Source organism: Tursiops truncatus, chromosome 16, assembly GCF_011762595.2.
Source record: "Tursiops truncatus isolate mTurTru1 chromosome 16, mTurTru1.mat.Y, whole genome shotgun sequence".
Classification (NCBI taxonomy): Eukaryota; Metazoa; Chordata; class Mammalia; order Artiodactyla; family Delphinidae; genus Tursiops; species Tursiops truncatus.
The window spans coordinates 39,433,706-39,453,571 of record NC_047049.1 but is presented as its reverse complement, the minus strand read 5'-3'; the positions used below and the strand labels follow the sequence as shown (position 1 = coordinate 39,453,571).

At 39.0% G+C, this 19,866-nt stretch overlaps 1 protein-coding gene across 2 annotated transcripts in view; it reads right to left on the bottom strand.

Annotated features, from left to right (window-relative positions):
• The window catches only part of PRKG1 (protein kinase cGMP-dependent 1), a 1,078,644-nt gene that overhangs the window by 421,424 nt on the left and 637,354 nt on the right, over positions 1-19,866 (bottom strand). For both annotated transcript variants that reach the window (XM_033841580.2, XM_033841582.2), the window contains exon 4: positions 5,588-5,693. In XM_033841580.2, coding sequence (XP_033697471.1) covers positions 5,588-5,693 — 106 coding nt within the window. The remainder of the gene's footprint in view (positions 1-5,587; positions 5,694-19,866) is intronic.

The window sequence follows — 19,866 nt, the reverse complement described above, 5'->3', positions numbered from 1 at the left end:
TGTGAACTTGAGTCCAGGTATGGGAGAATACTCAGACTGGGAATTCAGAAGCCTGAGTTCTAAGTTCTGTTTCTAACTGAATGTGAACTTATTTTGGCCTCTGAGACTCAATTCCTTCACCTATAAAATGCGCACAGAGATGAAACTATATCTTGTCTTAGATTTTTCTAAAACTAAAATTTAATCATTATTGATGTATCAGACCAGACATGAAGATGCATCATTATGTAGGCTAGGCCGCTGCTAGTGACAGGTGTGGTCAAAACTACCAGATGAGAGAAATGTAAGGCAACTAAAGAGACATTTCAGGAAGGTTGGTCTGGGATATAGACTGAAGTCAGAGTCAACCCCAAATGAAATTATCCACATAGTGAAGGTCATTCTGATATCCAAAGGATAGCATGAAGTTTCTAGAACAAAGTCATATTGCTTTTTTTTTTTTAAAGGAATCACTTACTTTTCTAATATGCATATGTAAGTAACATTTAATTATATGTTAGATGTATATACAAGTATTATTGTTTTAGAGAATAAGGGGGGATAACAAACTAGATTTGGGCTTACTCCCTAGGAATGGACATACGGAATAAGGAACCTTTACACAACATCAAAATGTATACCAGGGCTCTCAATGAGAAAACTGGGGCAGAAGGATTAATCAACCGAATAGTTCTATGATTTGCCAAAGGTCCACTCCTCATCTGGACACCTTGTATGTGGATGCTGCTACGGCCCTCATAGGGAGCCATTAGCTTTGGGCTTTGTTATAAATTAGCTTCCAGGGATCTGATCAGAGATCCCTGAAGAAGATCCACTCTTCTGCCCAAAGAGGGCCAAACCACATGACTGCTAGTTTTAAAACTGAAAACTGGGCTTCCCTGGTGGCGCAGTGGTTGAGAGTCTGCCTGCGATGCAGGGGACATAGGTTCGTGCCCCGGTCCAGGAAGATCCCACATGCCGCGGAGCGGCTAGGCCCGTGAGCCATGGCCGCTGGGCCTGCGCGTCCGGAGCCTGTGCTCCGCAACGGGAGAGCCCACAACAGTGAGAGCCCCGCGTACCACAAAAACAGAACAAAACAAAAACAAAAAAAAAACCCCAAAACTGAAAACTACCTTAATGGTTGGAGAGTCAGCTGAGAATCAAATAGGTAAAGAACTTCAAAATCCCTAAACTTTAAAACGCTATTTATTGAAAATACAACATGAAACTTGGTGGCTAATACTATTAATTTCTCTTTCAACCTAAGGAAGGTAAATCAGAAATCTGTAATTGTTTGAGACCAGATTCTTTTTTCTGCCATAATGGCACACCATTTCCAGAGTGCTACACCATAGATCACCCTAGAAAATGCATCCATTCCAAGGAAGAGGAGTGTCTTAGGAGGATCTCCATTGCGAGGGAACACAGCATATAAGGAAATGAAGGCTCACCAGGGGACTAGAGCAAAGAGGTAATGAGAAGACAAGGAAGGAGAAGATGGAGAGTGAGACGAACCTAGGGAGGTCAGCAGTAGCCAGAGGAAGCAGGGCTTTGACGACGGTGCCAAAGACGTACTTTATCTTAGGAGTGAGTAGTAGTCATGGAAAGGTTTTATGCAGAATGATGATGCGAGCATATCTGCCTTACCAAAAGATTCCTTAGTGGATCAAGAAAAGGTTTTTTTGTGGGTCGACAGGCTTGATTGAGTAGCTTAAATTCCAAACAGTCCCTGCTGTGTCTCTGATTTGTCAGGGAGGCATTACGATAAATAGAGGTTCAGCATCATCATAGTTTGGGGCCAACAGAAAACCCAGTTCCTTCAAGCATATCCCAGTGGTCACACAACTGCATTCTAATGCTCCTCCGGGTATAGATGTCTGTGCCAACAGTAGCACAGAGAATATGCTCAGAAAAAAAGCAACACAAATTAACTCTGGCAGTTAACTCTAGCAGTTATTTTTCAGAATCCATCTGCAAAACAACAGCGTTTTTCAGTAGCCAAAGAAGATAGAAAATGCATCTCACAAAATCGCTACTGGACCTATAGCAATCGTACCTTGCTTAGCAGCACTGCCCCTTGCATATTTTTTGGTTTTGCTATGCTTGCATAGGAACATGTGTTTACATCAGGGAATGTGAAATTTAAGCACAAAAGAGAAACAACTAAATAGGATTAAAGACCAGAATCATGGTCTGATGTGGTGTTTAATAGCAAAGAGGAGGCCAGACCACACGAATGGTGGTTACAAAATGAGTAAACACACTGGAATGAAAAAAACCGACTTTGATAAGAAAAATCCTTGCATTTTGTCTATGCATTTACATGTCTGATATGTCCCCTCCTTTTCTCACCCTCCAAATTTACTGCTTATTTAGAAAAGTGAAGTGTGGTATGGGGAGATGAGCAGTGATACAGAATTACTCCTCTTTTAGCCTGTCCCTGCCCTTGAAGGTCCTCCATTAGGAAGGCATTCCAATGTACCAGAGACCCTCACTGTGAAGAATTCTGATGATTTCTAATACCATCTGCTAGAGTTTTAATTTTTCTGATTGTGTCACATTGCTTAAATCCTTAACAAACTATGAAGTATATGTATCTATAGTAGAAAAATTCAGATGAAAGTTTTTAGCAAGCATATTAGAGAAAAACACCCCGCCATGCGCATACACACAAGCGCACGTGCACACACACACAGGCTGCTACAGAGGATTTAAGTATTAAGTCTATGTTTTTATGATAAAGTAAGTCTTTCTAAACATGAAACCATAAAGTAAAAAGTTGGTTGACTTAACTATATAAACTTTTAAAGCTTTTACGTAATGTAAGAGTAGTAAGCAGAATTTTAAAATCAACAATAAACAGGGAAATAAAAAATTCTGAAGTTATGGTAGAGAAGTTTAATTAATTTTGGTCATCTTAGTTTTTGACAAGATCTACATTTCCTTGGGGAATATTATGTCATTCCAACAGCCTTGCAAAATAAATGGCAGAAAGTATTAACCTGGGAAAGTGAAGGAGGAATGATTACTCACTCTTAGTTTCACAAGTATAATAGCACAGGGCCCAAGATTAGAAGATCACTATACTTGGTTTCATACTATGCCACCAGTGTCTTGAAATTTTTCACAATTTTTGCAAAAGGAGTCCTGAATTTTATTTTCCAGTGGGCCCTTCAACTTACGTACTCATCCCACACTTACTGTCCTGTAAACTGCCTGTCTACAAAGTGGTAAGCTGTGTGCCAAAGAAGAATACCAAGATGCTTAAGAAATAGCTCTAGTCCCGAAAAGTCTGTAGTTTAAAAGTAGAGATAAGTTTAGCAGTGAGATTATAATAAAGTAGAAAATAACACACATGGTAGAAATGAAGCTCCAGAGAAGAGAGAGATTGCTTCCCAGTAGAACCATCAGTATCTGTGGAAAGGGCAGCTTTTAGTTGAATATAAAAAGAAGAGAGAGACTTAAACATTGACAGTGGGGGAAAAGGCAACAGAGGCAGTGTGCTATATAAAAGCACAAGGTCTGCTTGGGCACATGGAATCATTTGGTTTGCCTGGGGTGAGAAGAAATCTGGCTGAAAAAGCAGGCTGCCATTGGCTGTGGGAGGACCTTGAATACCCAGCTAATGATGCTGTAACTAATTCAACAGGAACTATGAGCATTGTAGAAAGAGAACCAGTTGGTCACAGTAATAATTTAGGAAGATTAAAGCTGGCCCCAGGCAACAGTGGTCATTTGTCACCTTTCTGGACTCCCAGCCCACTACTATATACACAAATGATGTGGACCTGATGTTTTACAGAGTGGCCAGATGAAGAGTGACATCAAAGTCAGTGCCTGTCTCTTTTAGTAAATCAGTTCAACTCCACTTGCTCTAAGCTGACCAACAAGAAATGTTTACGCAATCTAAGAGAACCAACTTTTATTGTTTAAGGTTTGAATTGTCAAAATAGATGATAAATTTGGGCATCTCTGAGAATACAAAAATAAAAGTATATCCAGGATCAATTACACACACACACACACACACAGAGACATGTACAATTTCCTGAAATTGTGCCTCTAATAAAGAGTTTTTGTTGGAGCCATGAAAGACAGCGTTGGCACTCATTCCATTTCCTTATGAAAACTAACTTATGGAAGCTGAAACCAGCATCATAAATACCCAGCTCTTAGGTATGTGAGACAAACAGTTAACTCTGTCCCACAGACAAGCATTTCACTGATTACCAATTGGGATCTTTCTCTGTCAGGGCTGCATCACAAGAAATCAGTAACTTGTACTTTAATAAAGGCTTAAAAATGGACATTCACTCTTATCTCTTTCTGTCTCCATTCACATACACACATCTATGTATCAGCACACATATCAACATATATATACATATATAACATACACAGATGGCACCTGAATAATTTAATTTCCTCGCAAACTATACTAATCTTCAAACAGAAGAAATTCACATTTCCACTTCTGTTTCATTCAATCACCTTTAGTAAAAAAAACCAACACCTTGCCAATAGAGTAATTTTTTTTAATAGGTCTCACCTGATGTCATATTTGAATTTTTATTGTCCTTTTACCAGGAATAAAGAAAAAATTATGTGGAAATAAAAAATGTAATCAGAAACAATAAGTTAACCAAAAGAAATACCCAAGTAAGGAACAGCAAAATTGCCTTTAAGAAAATTCAATAGATATCCATTAAGATTTTTCTATCACTGACACAAAATATGATTTTTTGACTCCATTTAAACAATTTCTTCACCAGAAATATAAAATAAAAAGGCCAGTTTAACATTCTAGCTCTCAAAAATGGACTCTCAATTGGTGTTGCACTCCCATTTAGCTCACATACTCTGTACATCACTATTTAGTGATGGTTCTGTTTCAAAAGAAAAATTATACAAAATAACTTTTTCAAAAAAAGTCAAAGTTGTCAATATTCTTTTTAATGATAATATATACTCTTTAAAATAAAATAAGCCTAGAGACAAATGAATTTCAGTGACTATCAGTATATTCCTAAGAAACGAAAGCTGGCGTTTTTTCCCAATTCCTATGGTATACTGAGTTATTATCATAATATATAATATCAGGAAAAGAAAAGCTTTTGATACCTCAGAACTGCAACATAAAATGAATTTAATTTGGGAAATTAAATTCAGGATTAAAGGATAATAAACTTCTTCTTGGAACTTTTCATCTTAGTCATCTGATCTTTAATATAGAACCTCACACAGAGATGATTCGGTCTTATACTGTGGGTTGCTTTAGAAGAGGTAAATATATTAATTGATCAACAGTTAGAGATGGACTCAATATCCTTTTTGTTGTCATTGTTCCTGCAAATGCTCACTTGCTTCTCTCCTCTATGCTGCTCTCCTCTATGAGAGGATGTTGGATGAAACTCTGAAGTTCTGACTTAACCACCTATCATGAAATTTGGCAGCAGAAATAGAAAGAAGCCAGTGCAAAGTCTTGTACTTCCACAAATTTGTAGGCTAATAAGACTGAGATAAAGGCAAAAAGTGTTCCCCGGGCTGCGTTTCAGAGGAAGGTTGAAAAGACAATAAAACACTCTCAGGAGAAAAGAAAGCATCCTACCTTCTTAAAAATTCCATATACTCGGTATGCTTGATGAGTCCTGTCCTCATCATTATTGTTTGAAAACATTGTCGATCAATGGCCCAGAGTTTCACATTTACAAGAGCTGCAGAAAAAGAAAAAAAAAATAGGAAAAAAAATTAAAGAATTTCAACAGTGAATTATAATGTGCAAAAGCAAGGAGTTATTCAGTGGAATAAAAGTGATTAACCTTGGTTTAAAGCTAATATCATAATGCTATCCTATTTAGTTAAGAAGTATTCTTACAGACAAAATGTAGTTCATAATTTTCAATACTAGTATTAATGTCTATAAGGAAGATTCCTGTTGCTCTTATGTCCTTAAGGGATGAGACGGTCTAAGAACACATTGAAAGTATTTAGTAATTCCAAGACCATATACAAAGGAAATCGGATGAAGAATAAGAGACGTTCACAAGAAATAACACTCCCTGGTAAGTAACCAGAACGGGGTTAATGACTCACATGATCGATCATATTTTAATTTTTAAAAATATAGGTGAAAATTTAGTTTTCAGGTTTAGGGGTTAACTTAATAGAATAGAAATAATAATTACAATTAAATTGTAACCTGTGCCCAAAGTTACCATATGAAGTTATCAATATATTAGCTATGTTTGTTTAATTTTAGTTTCTCTCACATACCACTGTCTTTGACAATGAATAATTAAGTATTGAAACTGAATACCACAGAAGAGATCACTATTCGATCTATTAAGCACATGACTAAAAAACAAGTTTGAGAAAGACAGATGTTATAGCGTAAGAGAACAAAATATTAAGATAAACTTGGGTTTTAAAAGAGTGCACTAAAAATGTTGGTAATTGAATCTGTGTGGTGGGTATTCAAGAAGCATGTTTTACTATGCTCTCTATTTGTATGTTTGCAAATTTTCATAATAGAAATATTTTAAGTTAGCACATGAACTAAAAAAAGACAATTCATATATAGTACCCATGGAGTATGGGGTAGAGAAGGGCTGTGCAGGGGTTTGAGCAGGACCAGTGAATGGGGCTGAGGTATAGTCTAGTGATCCAAACACAAAAATGGACGAATGCAGTTCTCTCTTCTTCGGTTCTCAGACTAAGCCCAGTGAATGCGATAGATCAAGATTTGGGCATAAGGGAGAGGAGAAAATGCTCGAGTAATCAGGCCATGTATGTGCCTTGCAGGAGGATGCTAGAAGTAATCCACAGAGGAACAGATGAAAAAGATGACAAAAGGAATATTGCACTCTAGAGCAAACCTTTATCTTTGAACTTTACCTAATTTTTCCTTACAAAATTGTTTGAAGCTAAAAAAGAAAACATGACTCCTCCCTTGGCCAGCTCTTTACTGGAGAACAAAGATGGTCGGTTAAGTAGAAAAAGAACAAAGCAGCAAGGACCGGTGTGTGCAAGGCTCCATTCCAAATAGCCTTCAAAAATCAACCTTCAGCAGAAAACAACGCTCATCTCACAGGTATTCTCCAGTCACATTCTAGTTCCTCTGTTGAAGCCAGGCTGCTTTCCAGAACACCTGTTTACTTGAGACGAGCCATAGAACTGGATGATATAGCCACGAAGGACTGAGAAAATCAGGACAAGATTCATAAGAAGTAGACCCTTAAAAACGAAACAGGACTTCCCTGGTGGTGCAGTGGTTAAGAATCCGCCTGCCAATGCAGGGGACACGGGTTCAATCCCTGGTGCGGGAAGATCCCACATGCCACGTAGAAACGAAGCCTGTGCGCCACAACTACTGAGCCTGTGCTCTAGAGCCTGTGAGCTACAACTACTGAGCCCACATGCCACAACTACTGAAGCCTGCGCGCCTAGAGCCCGTGCTCCGCAACAAGAGAAGCCGCAACAATGAGAAGCCACCACAATGAGGAGCCCGTGCACCGCAACGAAGAGTAGCCCCGCTCGCCGCAACTAGAGAAAGCCGCAACAAAGACCCAATGCGGCCAAAAATAAATAAAATAAATAAATTTATTTTTAAAAAATGATAGGAGTTGAACGAGAAGAGAGACACAAAGGGTAGTCAAGTGGGGAAAGTACATAAACAAGAGCACAACTGGAAGTGAGTTTGGGCCGTGGGAGTCCAGTCAGGGATAAAACAGACTGCAGTGGTTGAGATTTCTATAAGGTTGCTACACAGTTTGAGAGTAGGTTGATGCAGGGCCCTGGAAGCCAGCATAGGAAGCAAGGATTAATTTGATGAACAACAGAAAACTACTAGAGATCTTAAAAAGACAAAACAAAACAAAGAACCACAATGTTAAAGGATATACCATGGGGATATCAAAAAAAAATTAAATGCTTACTAGAAAAAAAAGTATTTTCTATATTCATCATTTTTAATGGTTCCCAGGTGTTTCCAGTATAGACGCTCCTCCTTCCAAAGGACCAATTAGGATATGCCAACAAATTTTATTTTAAAAATAGCAACAATAAATAGTTGTATTATACATATTTTTAAAATGCACAAAGGCATGATTAAAAGCATAATGTCAAGGTGAAATAAAGCATATATACATTTTAAGGCTTTGCCCCGCAGAAAGACATCACAGTGCATACTCCTGGTAACAGTATATAAAAGCTTCTATTACATCTCGTAAATCGAAAGATATCATAGTGATAGCTGAGAAAGACTAATCTAGGAGGGACACACTGGATTCAGAAACACCGGAGTCAAGCAGAACACGGACCAACACTGGCGCCATCAAAGTAACACTTTTTGTACAAACCATAGGGCACAGTAGTTAATATGATAAAAGCTCAGTGTGAGGAAAACTGTTCCGATACACTGTGCGCACAGGTTCAGACAAGGAGTAAGGAGTGCCAGGAAGAGGCCACAGTAATTCAGGAGTGAAGGGAGGAGGGTCTTAGTGAATAAGGCAGCAATGGAGTAACAGCAGTAACTGTGTGTGTGTGTGTGTGTGTGTGTGTGTGTGTGTGTGTGTGTGTGTGTACTAAGTTACCTGCAGCACTATTAGTCTGAGCTCACACTTCAAGGCCAGGTTCCATCACTTGTCTCTCCTGATAAACAACCTTTTTGTCTTACAACTATAGCTTTTTCTGTGTCATTTACTGGCATTTTGCACATGTTACCAACACGGTCAATTATCTCTGTCTATATTACATTACCTCAAATAAGTTTGTACTACACTCCCTCTGAGAAAAGTCCCTGTCTTGTTTTCTCTAACTTCCCCCAACTCAAGAAACTTGCTTTTTATTTGATAAACACTGGGTATAATTGTTAATTAATGTAATTTGTGTACATGAAGTTCACCTGCAGAAAATATATATGCCTAGTCAGACTCTAGGGTTACATTAAAATGTCTAAACGGAATTTATTAGATATCATAATTCATGTGTAGAAAAACGATCTCTGAAATTAAGTTCACAGAATTCAGTATTTTTATCTTGATTTCAACAGCCCATGTAAATGGAATGTCTGAGTAAAACTGTGTTCGATATTTTGCATGATAATCAATATGGCTTAATGAAACTTCAAGTTTGTCCATGACCTTGGGCAAGGTGCCAACACCTTTTCTGTATGCTGCCAATATGCATATTAGTCAAGTCAGCATTTTACAGGTGGGCAAGCATGACTAATAATCACCTTGTAATGTTGTCACAAGTATGGTTATATTGGAGTTGTGATTAACATCTTGCTTCTTAAACAGCCTGCTAGAGTATATGTCTGTTGCTTCCATAACTTAGAGAACATTCAAAAAAATCCATTTACCTTTGATATTAAGTGGTATATTAATCTCTGTAGGGGATAAGCACTTCACAGTTCCTGTGATTTTCACAATGATTACTGTTGTTGAACACATAAATCTGAAGAGTGTAAAGCAGAAAAAGGGTTGGGAAGGGATTTTCCTTTTTGTTCAAGTATGTATCTAAAATTCGCTATTGGAAACATTTCTCTTTTTTTTCAGGTTAAGGCCAGATTGAACTCTGTGGAAAAGATACAAGTTACCATTACTCTGGGATCTCTAAGTGTATGAGTACATTAAGAATATCTTCACTGTAGGCAAAAGTTGACCTTCATTTAGGGGACACCAAGATTATAGAAGAATGAGCCATAAAATGGTGCTAGACTATGAAACCACAAATCTGGGTTTGGCTTAAATTCTCCTACTGGGGAATTCATCTGCTGCCCAATTTGAATTTTGGACGAATACCGAGAAAGCATGTGTAGGTATAGAGCACCTATAGACTCAAGTAAGTATTCTGCCCATATTTATTTTACTCCAATCTAGTTGACACTGTTGCTATATATAAGGGACAGAAAACAAGGTGATGATTCTTGCCCTCAAGAAACTTGCAACCCAGTACAGAGGCCGACAAACTATCGTCCTTGCCAAATCTGACCTGTGGTCAGTTGCTTTCCTCACTTGGGAAATTCCAAGGATTTTAGGATCTCTGTGCCAGAAAAGAGATGAAGACCAATACACACTTCTTATTCTCCCTCCTCCTTCCCACCACGCACACACCTAGAAAAGGCCGCTTGAGGACATAATCAGGAAGAGGGTCCTCACCAAGAACTCCACCATACTGGCACCCTGACGCTGAACCTCAAGCCTCCAACACTCTGAGAAATAAATGTTCGTTGTTTAAGCCAACCAGTCTATGGTATTTGTTACAGGAATTTGAATGGAGACACCTGGGATCCATGGGGTCCCAAGCAGTCTGTGGATGAAACACAAAGGATTTGTGAATGTGAGGTGGGACGACATCTTTATTTTTACTACCCTGTTACTGAAATTTAGCATTTCTTCCATACGTATAGGCAACAAACCACAGTAAGTGGTTTGACAGCAATAGAAACCATGGCTATTTTTATATCATCCTACATTTGCTGCAGATATCTTAAATATCATTTACCTTCATCATTATTTTGAACTCATGGTAGTTACTAGAGCTCTAGATCTCATGTTTAATGTGTTATTTTATCACAATTATTAAATGTTTTCCCATTGTATCTCAATATAAATGGTTCTTTGTAATCCTGTGTATTTTTTATGCTTTTATAAACATTCTTAGATGAATCCATATGCTTCAGAGTGACAAATAGGTCCACGGCATCCTTAAGATTAAGAGCCCCTGCTCTAAGTATCCTGGAGAAAGGATTACCTCAGGGAAGGAGACAGGAAGAGTGGTAAGGGAAGAGGTAATACTTTAGCTGGTCTGCATCCATAGGGACATACAAATTACTAAGTAAGCATGGTTTATTTATTAACAAACAGCCACTTCCCTAAGTTCCCCGACTATTCCCAGACCTCTGCCCAACCCTCTGCCCAGGACTCCCAAGGATTTCCTCAGCTCAGCAAATAAAGGGTTAACACTGAGCCCCGCATATCAATATTCATATAATTTCTTGGCATGCTTCTCTTGTGCCTGGGATGGCACAAAGTAGAGCTCATCAGGTATTTTCTAAATTGCATTTTGTGTGTATGTCAAACATTCTGTCCAAATAAAATCTCTATTCTTGTACTTCATTGGAAAAATTACTCTAGACCTTCATAATCTCTATTAGAAAAGGATGAGTTTTCAATTTGAGCTTTTCCAAGTGTCTTTCCCTAGCAGCAAAACACTGAGTTTTCTGACAAGGATTCCAGAGTGACCTATTCTTCCCCAAGTCGGCCCGTTTTCCAGGGAACAGTCTCAGATAGTAGGTAGGTCTCATCTCACAGCTTCTGCTGATCTAATCTGTGTGTGAATGAACTAGAAGCTTTGGACGGCTTGATGTGGGTGGAAGAACAAGACAGGTGTCATTAGCTTGTTCTCCTACTTCACCTTCAACATTAAAAGAGCTCCAACTCATACCATAAGGTACTTTACTATATGCTCCAGGAACTCCAGAAACTTTATTTTTACACCCCACCTCACCCCCCATTTTCTTGAAGCTTGAATCATCTGTGATAACTCAGATACTTAGTGCTACAGAATCAGCTTACAAAAGGCGTTTAGGGGGTCCATGAAGCCCACAATTGCTTCCCATCATTATTAAGGCATATGTTTGCCTAAAGCCAAATTCCAACTGCTGGAATGTTGAGACAAATGCTTCATAATTAGAAAAGGCCATTTGCTGTTTACAGTGCATCCGGAGAGCATCGATATCTCCACTGTGCAGACTGCGTCACTGTTAGTATGGGGGTTATATTTTAAACTTTCTTGCCTAGAAAAGTTCTCTCTTTAATGATATATATTCTATGAAGATGGTAGACTGTCAAGGTGGACATTGCAGGACTTCGCTGGTGGAGCAGTGGTTAAGAATCTGCCTGCCAACGCAGGGGACACGGGTTCGATCCCTGGTCCGGGAAGATCCCACAGGCCGCAGAGCAACTAAGCTCGTGTACCACAACTACTGAGCCCGTGTGCCTAGAGCCCATGCTCCACAACAAGAGAAGCCACCGCAATGAGAAACCCGCACACCGCAACGAAGAGTAGCCCTTGCTCGCCGCAACTAGAGAAAGCCCGTGTGAAGCAACGGAGACCCAACGCAGCCAAAAATAAAGATAAAATAAAGTTGGACATTGCAGATATGAATAATCATTATTATAAGCTTAAAAGTAGAAAAATCACTTATCAGTATTGTCATGATGTGCATGTACTTGAAAGGAGTTGGTACAGTGGGCTGCCCTTTAAGGAAGCCAAAAGGAGTGATAGTTTCTCTAAATTCTGCTCAACTTCATACCTTGAACAATATAACTGGTAAGACCAAGTGCTAGCTTTCTGAAGATATTAAAACATTAACTAACATGACGATTTTAAAATTTAAATTCACTCTCAAATGTTAAAAATACTGAAAGGGCCAAATAGGTGGTAATTTATTTTTGTACAGGTACACAAATAATAACGAGCATTAGTTTGGTACCATTATTCAACATTTACTATACAACATAAGAACTTTGTCTGTTATATCTATTTATCCTGTAATAATCCTACGAGATATTCTTGTCCCCTTCCTATAAATATGGAAACTCAGTCTCAGAGAAGCTAAGTTGCTGCCCAGGTCACACATATAATAATTCTAAGATTCAGTTTCATTCTGACTCCAAAGCCTGGTTCTTTTTCTCTTGCATGCTTCTGAAATTGGGCTAAGGATATCTGCTTTCCTCACCCTCTTTCTCTGACCCACTTCACCACCCTACTCATCATCACTGAATATCACAGGAGCAAAAGGAATAGGAATGTGACTTCCACAACGGAGGTGGTGAAGATTTCTTGAAATTAAAACAGAAGCTTGGGCTGCAAGTTTCACCTAAGGTTTAAAAGCAATGGGAGCCTTCAGAAGTATTTTGTACCTGAGGCAGGTTCCTCGTGACCATCTTCTACCCCACCGCTCCCTCTCCTGGCTCTCAGCACCGTGGCGTGCCCAGCACACCTAACCTCGAGTTACCAGGAGCTACCTTCTGTCTTTAGTGGCCTTCAGTGACAAAGCTCAGAAGCATTGTGCTTCATTCTACAGGCTCCAGTTTCAATGCAGGGGGAGTCCCAGTGGTGTCAAAAAGTCATCTTTAAAAGTTATAGTCATGTGAGCCATCCTGAGGCCAGCCAACAGCAGCCACCAAGGGCAGCAGAGACAAATATATGTGAGGGCCAAGTGTACCAGAGCAAACTCCACTCATGCAGAACTCTAACCACATCTCCCTTCTTGCTGGCCAAAGCCCATAAACACCCAAAACTAAGTGCTAATTAGTAACAGGGACTGGGGATGCAAAACCTGGCCATGGAAGCAGGGACTTCCCAGGTGTCAGTCTTTCTCCTGGCACTCCTTGTTAAGACAATAAAGTGTGCTGTTGTAAACACCTATTAAACCAAAGTGCAATTATTTAGAAACCTGTAGACACCTAGTTCTATGTAAATCTGGTAGTGGGGGCTGGTGGTTGGAGGGAGGGGTATAAAAAATGAATAGAGAGAGATAAAGAAGCAAAGGAATCAACCTCAGGTCATCTGAAACAACCCTGACATGAAGGAAAATGTCAAGTGTATCAGGAAAAAGAGCAGGAAGAAAGGGGGAATGAGCCTCTAGGAAGTAAGTGGCTTTCTCTCTAACTTAGATACAAATTAGGGACCAAGAGTGAGAGAAGGAGCCAAAAGACCCCCAGATAATAGTCGTGAAGACCAAAGTGCTCTGAGTTGTCTAGTGAAGAAAAGATTACATAATCACTTTGAGCTACTGACAGAGAAACACAGTTAAGAAAGTGATAAACTACTCCAATCAGTCCTACAAGACTGATCTTCCTAAAGTACTATTCTAATCCTGTTACTCTACCCACAAAATATTCAGTGGCTCCCTACTGCCAATAAATAAAGCAACACCTCTCCATCCTTGCATTTAATCCATATTCAGTTTAAAGTACCTTTCAAAATTCATCTCTCACAATCCTCTACACAGACCTTTTATTTTATCAAATGATTCTACTGTCAGGTTTCTAAATCCACACTTCCGTTCTCTGCCTTCAGGTCTTTGCTCCAATTATTTTCTTCTACTCATGACAATCCTAGTAGCCCTTCAAGACCCAGGGGCTTCCCTGGTGGCACAGTGGTTGAGAGTCCGCCTGCCGATGCAGTGGACACGGGTTCGTGCCCTGGTCCAGGAAGATCCCACATGCTGTGGAGCGGCTGGGCCTGTGAGCCATGGCCGCTGAGCCTGCGCGTCCGGAGCCTGTGCTCTGCAACGGGAGAGGCCAAAGACCCAGTTTAAAAGCCACTCTCTCCATGAAGACTTTCCCGTTCACCCCAGCTAGAATTTCTCTATTTTTTTCCTACAACCTTCTGATTTTGCCTCCTTTGTGGTTTTTTATCACTCTGACTTGCTTCGTAGTTATTCATGTACCTCAATCATATCAGTACCATACATGGTCCACTATGAGTACTGTGATACCTCACAGGATTCAACAAATGTTTTAGGGTAAATAAGTGACTAGGTTACAAGGGGAAAACAATCTGCGAAAAAGAAGAAACAGGATATTCACTCTGGATAAGAGAAAGCAAAAACTCAGTAACTGTCCTAAAAGATTTGATGGCTTTATTAGACTTTAATTCAATGAAACTGTTTATAGTAGCATTAAGGGCTAGCCTGAAATCAAAAGTTGGGAGACATTACAAACATTCTTCAGACATTTGAGAACTTACTACGTGCCCAGAACTGTATTAGGCACTGGTGATACAAAGATAAATAACATACATACCTTGTTCTCAAGTACCTCCTTGCTGCTGAACGCTAACTTTCCTTACTTTTCCTGTTTACATATTCACTTCTTTATTATACCACCTTATGCTAATTAGTCTTAATTATTCCACCTCAAGCAAAATTTGAATCAATCCACTCCATAATGTTTCTGGTGGTTTAAGAAGTAATTCCTTCCTACTTGTCAAGGACAGAACTAAGCCAGTAATTAGAACTGACAGGATTGGTGATTAAGACTGATGGAAAGACAAAAGGAATGCAGCAGTGGCTAAATCTTGTCCTAAGAAACTTCCCATCACAGGAAATGCTCCAGTAGACCACCTAGTAAAATAGTGGAGAAAGACTTCCTATATCAGATGGAAAATTGAATTGGATCACCTCAAAGGAGTAACTGAACCACAAGATTTTATACTAGGTAAGAGATCAATGCAGAGAGAAGTGAGTCATAGATCTACATGAATGAATACATAATGATAGTTATTTTGAGGTAACATACTCCTGTAAGGGGCATTGTACACAGGATGATGGTTTCGTTACAGGCCTATGTGAGAGTCAAATGTCTAGAAAAAAGGTGATGTCATTTGTTAATGTTAAGGAAAAGGCATCTCAGTCAATGCTTTATGCACAAATTGAAAGGCTCAGGAATACAAAAGACATAAAGGCATGAGACAGCATGCTACAGCATGAAAGCCAGTGATCTGGCCTGTGTATCTTCCCTGTAACCACACAGGAGCTGTGTGGCCTTGGGCAAGTAATTTAAGCTTTCATCAGTCTATTTTAGGAAACCGAGATAATAAAGTATGCCTCATGAAATTCTTCTCAGATACAAATGAAATGACTCATCGTAAATATTCAGCATGATACCTGGCATCTCAAATCTTCTTCACTCAAGGATGTCCTTTAATGATGTTTCCACCTTATAAACACAGAGAAAACAAACACTAACCTGTGGGCTAACGGCAATGAATTGAGTTAAAAAAAATACCCAACCAACCAAACAAAAAACCCAAAAGTTTACAGCAGTCATGAGGTTGGTTCACTACCTCAGAATAATAAAACAGAACATTACTTGGTGAATTGCATACAGGTTTAGGAAGGCTTAAAGGTTAAGAGGAAAATTAAGATAATGACTCAGCGTGTCTTAATATGATAACAAAGATAAGAAGCTGGCTTACAGCAGCATAGAGCTCTTTGAGGGCAAAAAGTGGGTCTTGTTCATCTTTTTATCCCCAGTGCAGTGTGTCTCCAGTTACTGGCATGTAGAAAACGACCAGTAAATGTTTGTTAAATGAATAACTCACATATATATCTGCCTGGCACATTTAGGTATTCCTTAATTCTATTATAAACAGGCCTCATATAATTTAGTTGAAATCAAATCTTTGAAAAATTCTAGAATATTCTTCAACAGATGGTTTGTGATCCTTTAGAAAGGAAACAGAGGCTGGGTGGCCATTCCACCTCGATGATACTCATTTCCAATGAGTCCTTCAGTACGTAGAGGCTCTCTACCACATCAGTGAGGCTCCAAACATGGCACATTTTGGACCTCCATCATAAGCTTCAATCTCTGGCAAGTTACTGAGGTGCTTTAGCTAGTAGCCCTATTATGGTGACAATTTCCTGCAGTTTGGCATATTTTGAACAGTGTGCCTAATTCAAAAAATATCAGCACGTGGCTGGTAAGTGTCATAGCACATCTGTTCATAACAGATTTTAAGTCTCGAATCTCATTAAGGAAATGGGTATTACATCTGTAAGTCCTCTTGTCAGTTGGATGAGCTGCATCCCAAAACACTGCACCAAGATGCTGGAAACATGCTTCCCTATTTGCTGAAATTCAAGTAGACATCTTTACAAAGTCATACTAATAACTTTTCCTTGCAAGTTGAATTACGTGACTTGAGCTTGGAAATGTTATTAAAATTCTGTCTCCCAAAGGAGGGGTTTCCTGTTTCCTAGTCAGTTCTTATAGCATACTGTTTCTCTTTCTGCAAACACCATGTCTCTATGCCAGAAGCCATATATTTGATGTATGCCTAATTAATCTCATTTCTCAAGGGGAAAAAAATGAAGCATTAAGATTAGATGTCCATTAACCTCCTGTTGTATCTTCCCTGAAGAGCTCCCTGTTGATGTGCTTTAGAAGTTTCCATTTTCGTTGTATACTTCTACATCACCTTAGTTCATTGTTACCTTAAGGCTAGACTCAGCCATCATAATTTATGATCCCTTTCAAGTCCTCACATAAATATGAAAACCAATGCTTCTGTCTCGGTCCCATTAAGTATATGACCCAGCTGGTTAAGAGAAACAGCTGCAATATGACTTCACATTTATTTTCTAGGCACTAGTAGGCTTTGAAATAGAAATGTCCATTTTTGGCCCATCTCTTCTGTAGTAAGTTATATATAATTCTCTACGTTTGGCATAATTCTGGGGGAAAAAATCCTAAGGAAAGGGAGTACTCTAACCATGTCCTCCACTGGCAGATGAAGTAGAGGACATCAAGAAAGTCAAGTGAGCTCAGCTGTTTTATATTTTCAAAATTGTCTACTTTTGGCATATAAAGAGAATGCCATTGTCCTTCTTGTGATTTTAGTCGCCTGGAAGATGCAGTGTTGCAATGACAACTGATCATTCAACAACAATTAGAAAAATGAGCTTTAATTGAACTGAATGCAGAGGTTGGTTGTGCTATGATGCAATATAGAAACTGACAGTTCTTATTTTTACAGATGAAAAAAGCAGTATCTTCTATATTTTACAGAGTCACTGGTTTCTTCTGGAGAAAAAAAAATCTGGACTTCTAGAAAAGAGGATTCTCTGCTTAAACATATTAAATATATCCACTTTTCTTGCACTAAACATCGTTTTCACACAACAGCACCAACTGTGAAGGCATAAAGGTGATAGAGTGAAAACTAACCACCTAATGATTTGCCTTTGGTCAGAATAGCTGTGCCAACTCCTTCGGCAAATAATGACAGACCAAGCACAGCCTGTCATTTGCTCACACCACTGAAGGATGTATATTTGCTAAGAGGAGGTGAAGACAGATGGGAATAGATGTAGCAGGGTTACTTCTAAACTCAGCCTGCATGGGCGTGTTGCTGTGCCTGCCCCGGCAGCGTCTCTTCCTTGGAGAACCACCATGCTGAGGAATTCAATCCCAGGGTCCCATACCTACCCATTCTTCATCCTCCTTTCCCCCTTCCTGAGTATGTGATCAATCAAGTTACATTTTTGCTCAAGCCAGATCGAGTCTGGTCTCTGAAGCCCCAGAAGCCCCAGAAGCCTCTGGCATAATCACTGCATAATATAGAAAAGAGGTTAAGCTCTGGAATCTTTAAGTCATTTGAACAGGGTTTTATAGTTTTCAGAGTTCTTTCACATAGATAATTCTAATTTTTTGAAATGATACTTAGACAAAACAAGTTATAATAATTCCATTATATCAATAGGAAGAATAAAAAACAAAAAAGGTACAGAGAGATTAAGTGATTTTATAAAAATATATCCAGCCAGATGCCAATAGCTACAGAGTACATTTCCCAAAACTCCTTCAAAGGCATTCTCAATTCACTTATCACAATTGTAACCATCATGACCAAAAACATTCAGATCAATAGGGTACTCATTGAAGATTTACATTTTCCAAATTGTAAATTTGGACTGCATGACCTTTATAGAAAGTAGATTTTCTTTTTTCAAGGATACACTGCCTAATAATAACTGACACATTTCTAGAAATCTTAAGCAGTCTAGTTGTCTTGATCTAATTCTCTAAAGTTTTTTGAGTGGTAAAAGATCTCAAGACACAGCTGAATCATTACAAAGCACTGATACATAAAGAAAAAAGGAAAACACTGAAGTCATAAGTGAAGCTTGAATGTGGTAAGTTATCTGTTCCACAAAAAAGCGTTTAGGAAATACTAACTGCCATGCACTGTAGATATGATAGAAAATATATGTGTATTGTTTGCTATCTTCTAGGAGCTTGCAATGGTTCAATGGAGGAGAGAACAATTAAGCAAACAATATCAATACGGGGTGGTAATTGCTAGGCTCACCTGGCAGGTTCACAAGGTCCGTAGGGAGCATATCTAATCAAGTCCTGGGGTGAGGAAAGATTTCCCTGAGAAAGAAGTGCTTACAGTGAGACCAGGAGGATAACAGTTTGTCGAAATAAAGAAAGGGAGGACTGGTCAAATTCCTGACGGTAATGAAGTTAGCAAAACTTTACAACTTAAAAAAAATTTTTTTTTAATCTTATTTCTCTTTTCCTTTCATTTGGCTCCCTCTGCAAAACAGACACTCCTTATTTAGCTCAAAGCCATAAACTCCTAAAAAACATGCAAGGCATCTCTACCCCTCACCACTCAGATCAGAGACAACAAACCCACCCCCTTAGATTGCTCTGCTGCCATATTTTATAGAAGCCAGGCATGACTGCAGCAGATCTTAGCCAAAATTAATGAAACCTCAACAAACTTTCCACCTTCTCTGACTTCCTGATACCATTCACTCCATTCTCAAGCTCCAGATTTCTAAAAATTACCCCATACATCCTGACAATATCCTCAGTTACAGACTTCTGAGGATTTCAAATCTATATTCTTTAGTATAACTAATACCACCTGCTTTAAGTATGTAGTAAATCACGAGAAGTGGAGACAGTACAGCTTAAGTTCCTTTACTCCGATGCTACAACGGTGTAACCACAGATACATTACTACGTGAAGATAAATCAGTTACCATCTTAGGCTAATTGGTCTATTTATCTATATTGGCTGCTTGAGATGTCTCCCAGTCACTAAAAAAAGTAGCCGGTGTGTGCTTTCTTAACCATACGATGTCCTCATCCACTTGGCTTTATGCATTTAAACATGGCATGAGTGTATTATGTCTGTTCAAATACAAACAGGTATCGGACATTGAGCATGGTTGACAGTGGCCTTGGCTGGAGTACAGCTCAATCTAAAATGTGGAGTTGGGACATAATCAACATAACTAGCCTCAATCTTTATTGTTCCTTGTATCTTGTTTCTGCCTAGTATTGCCAAATA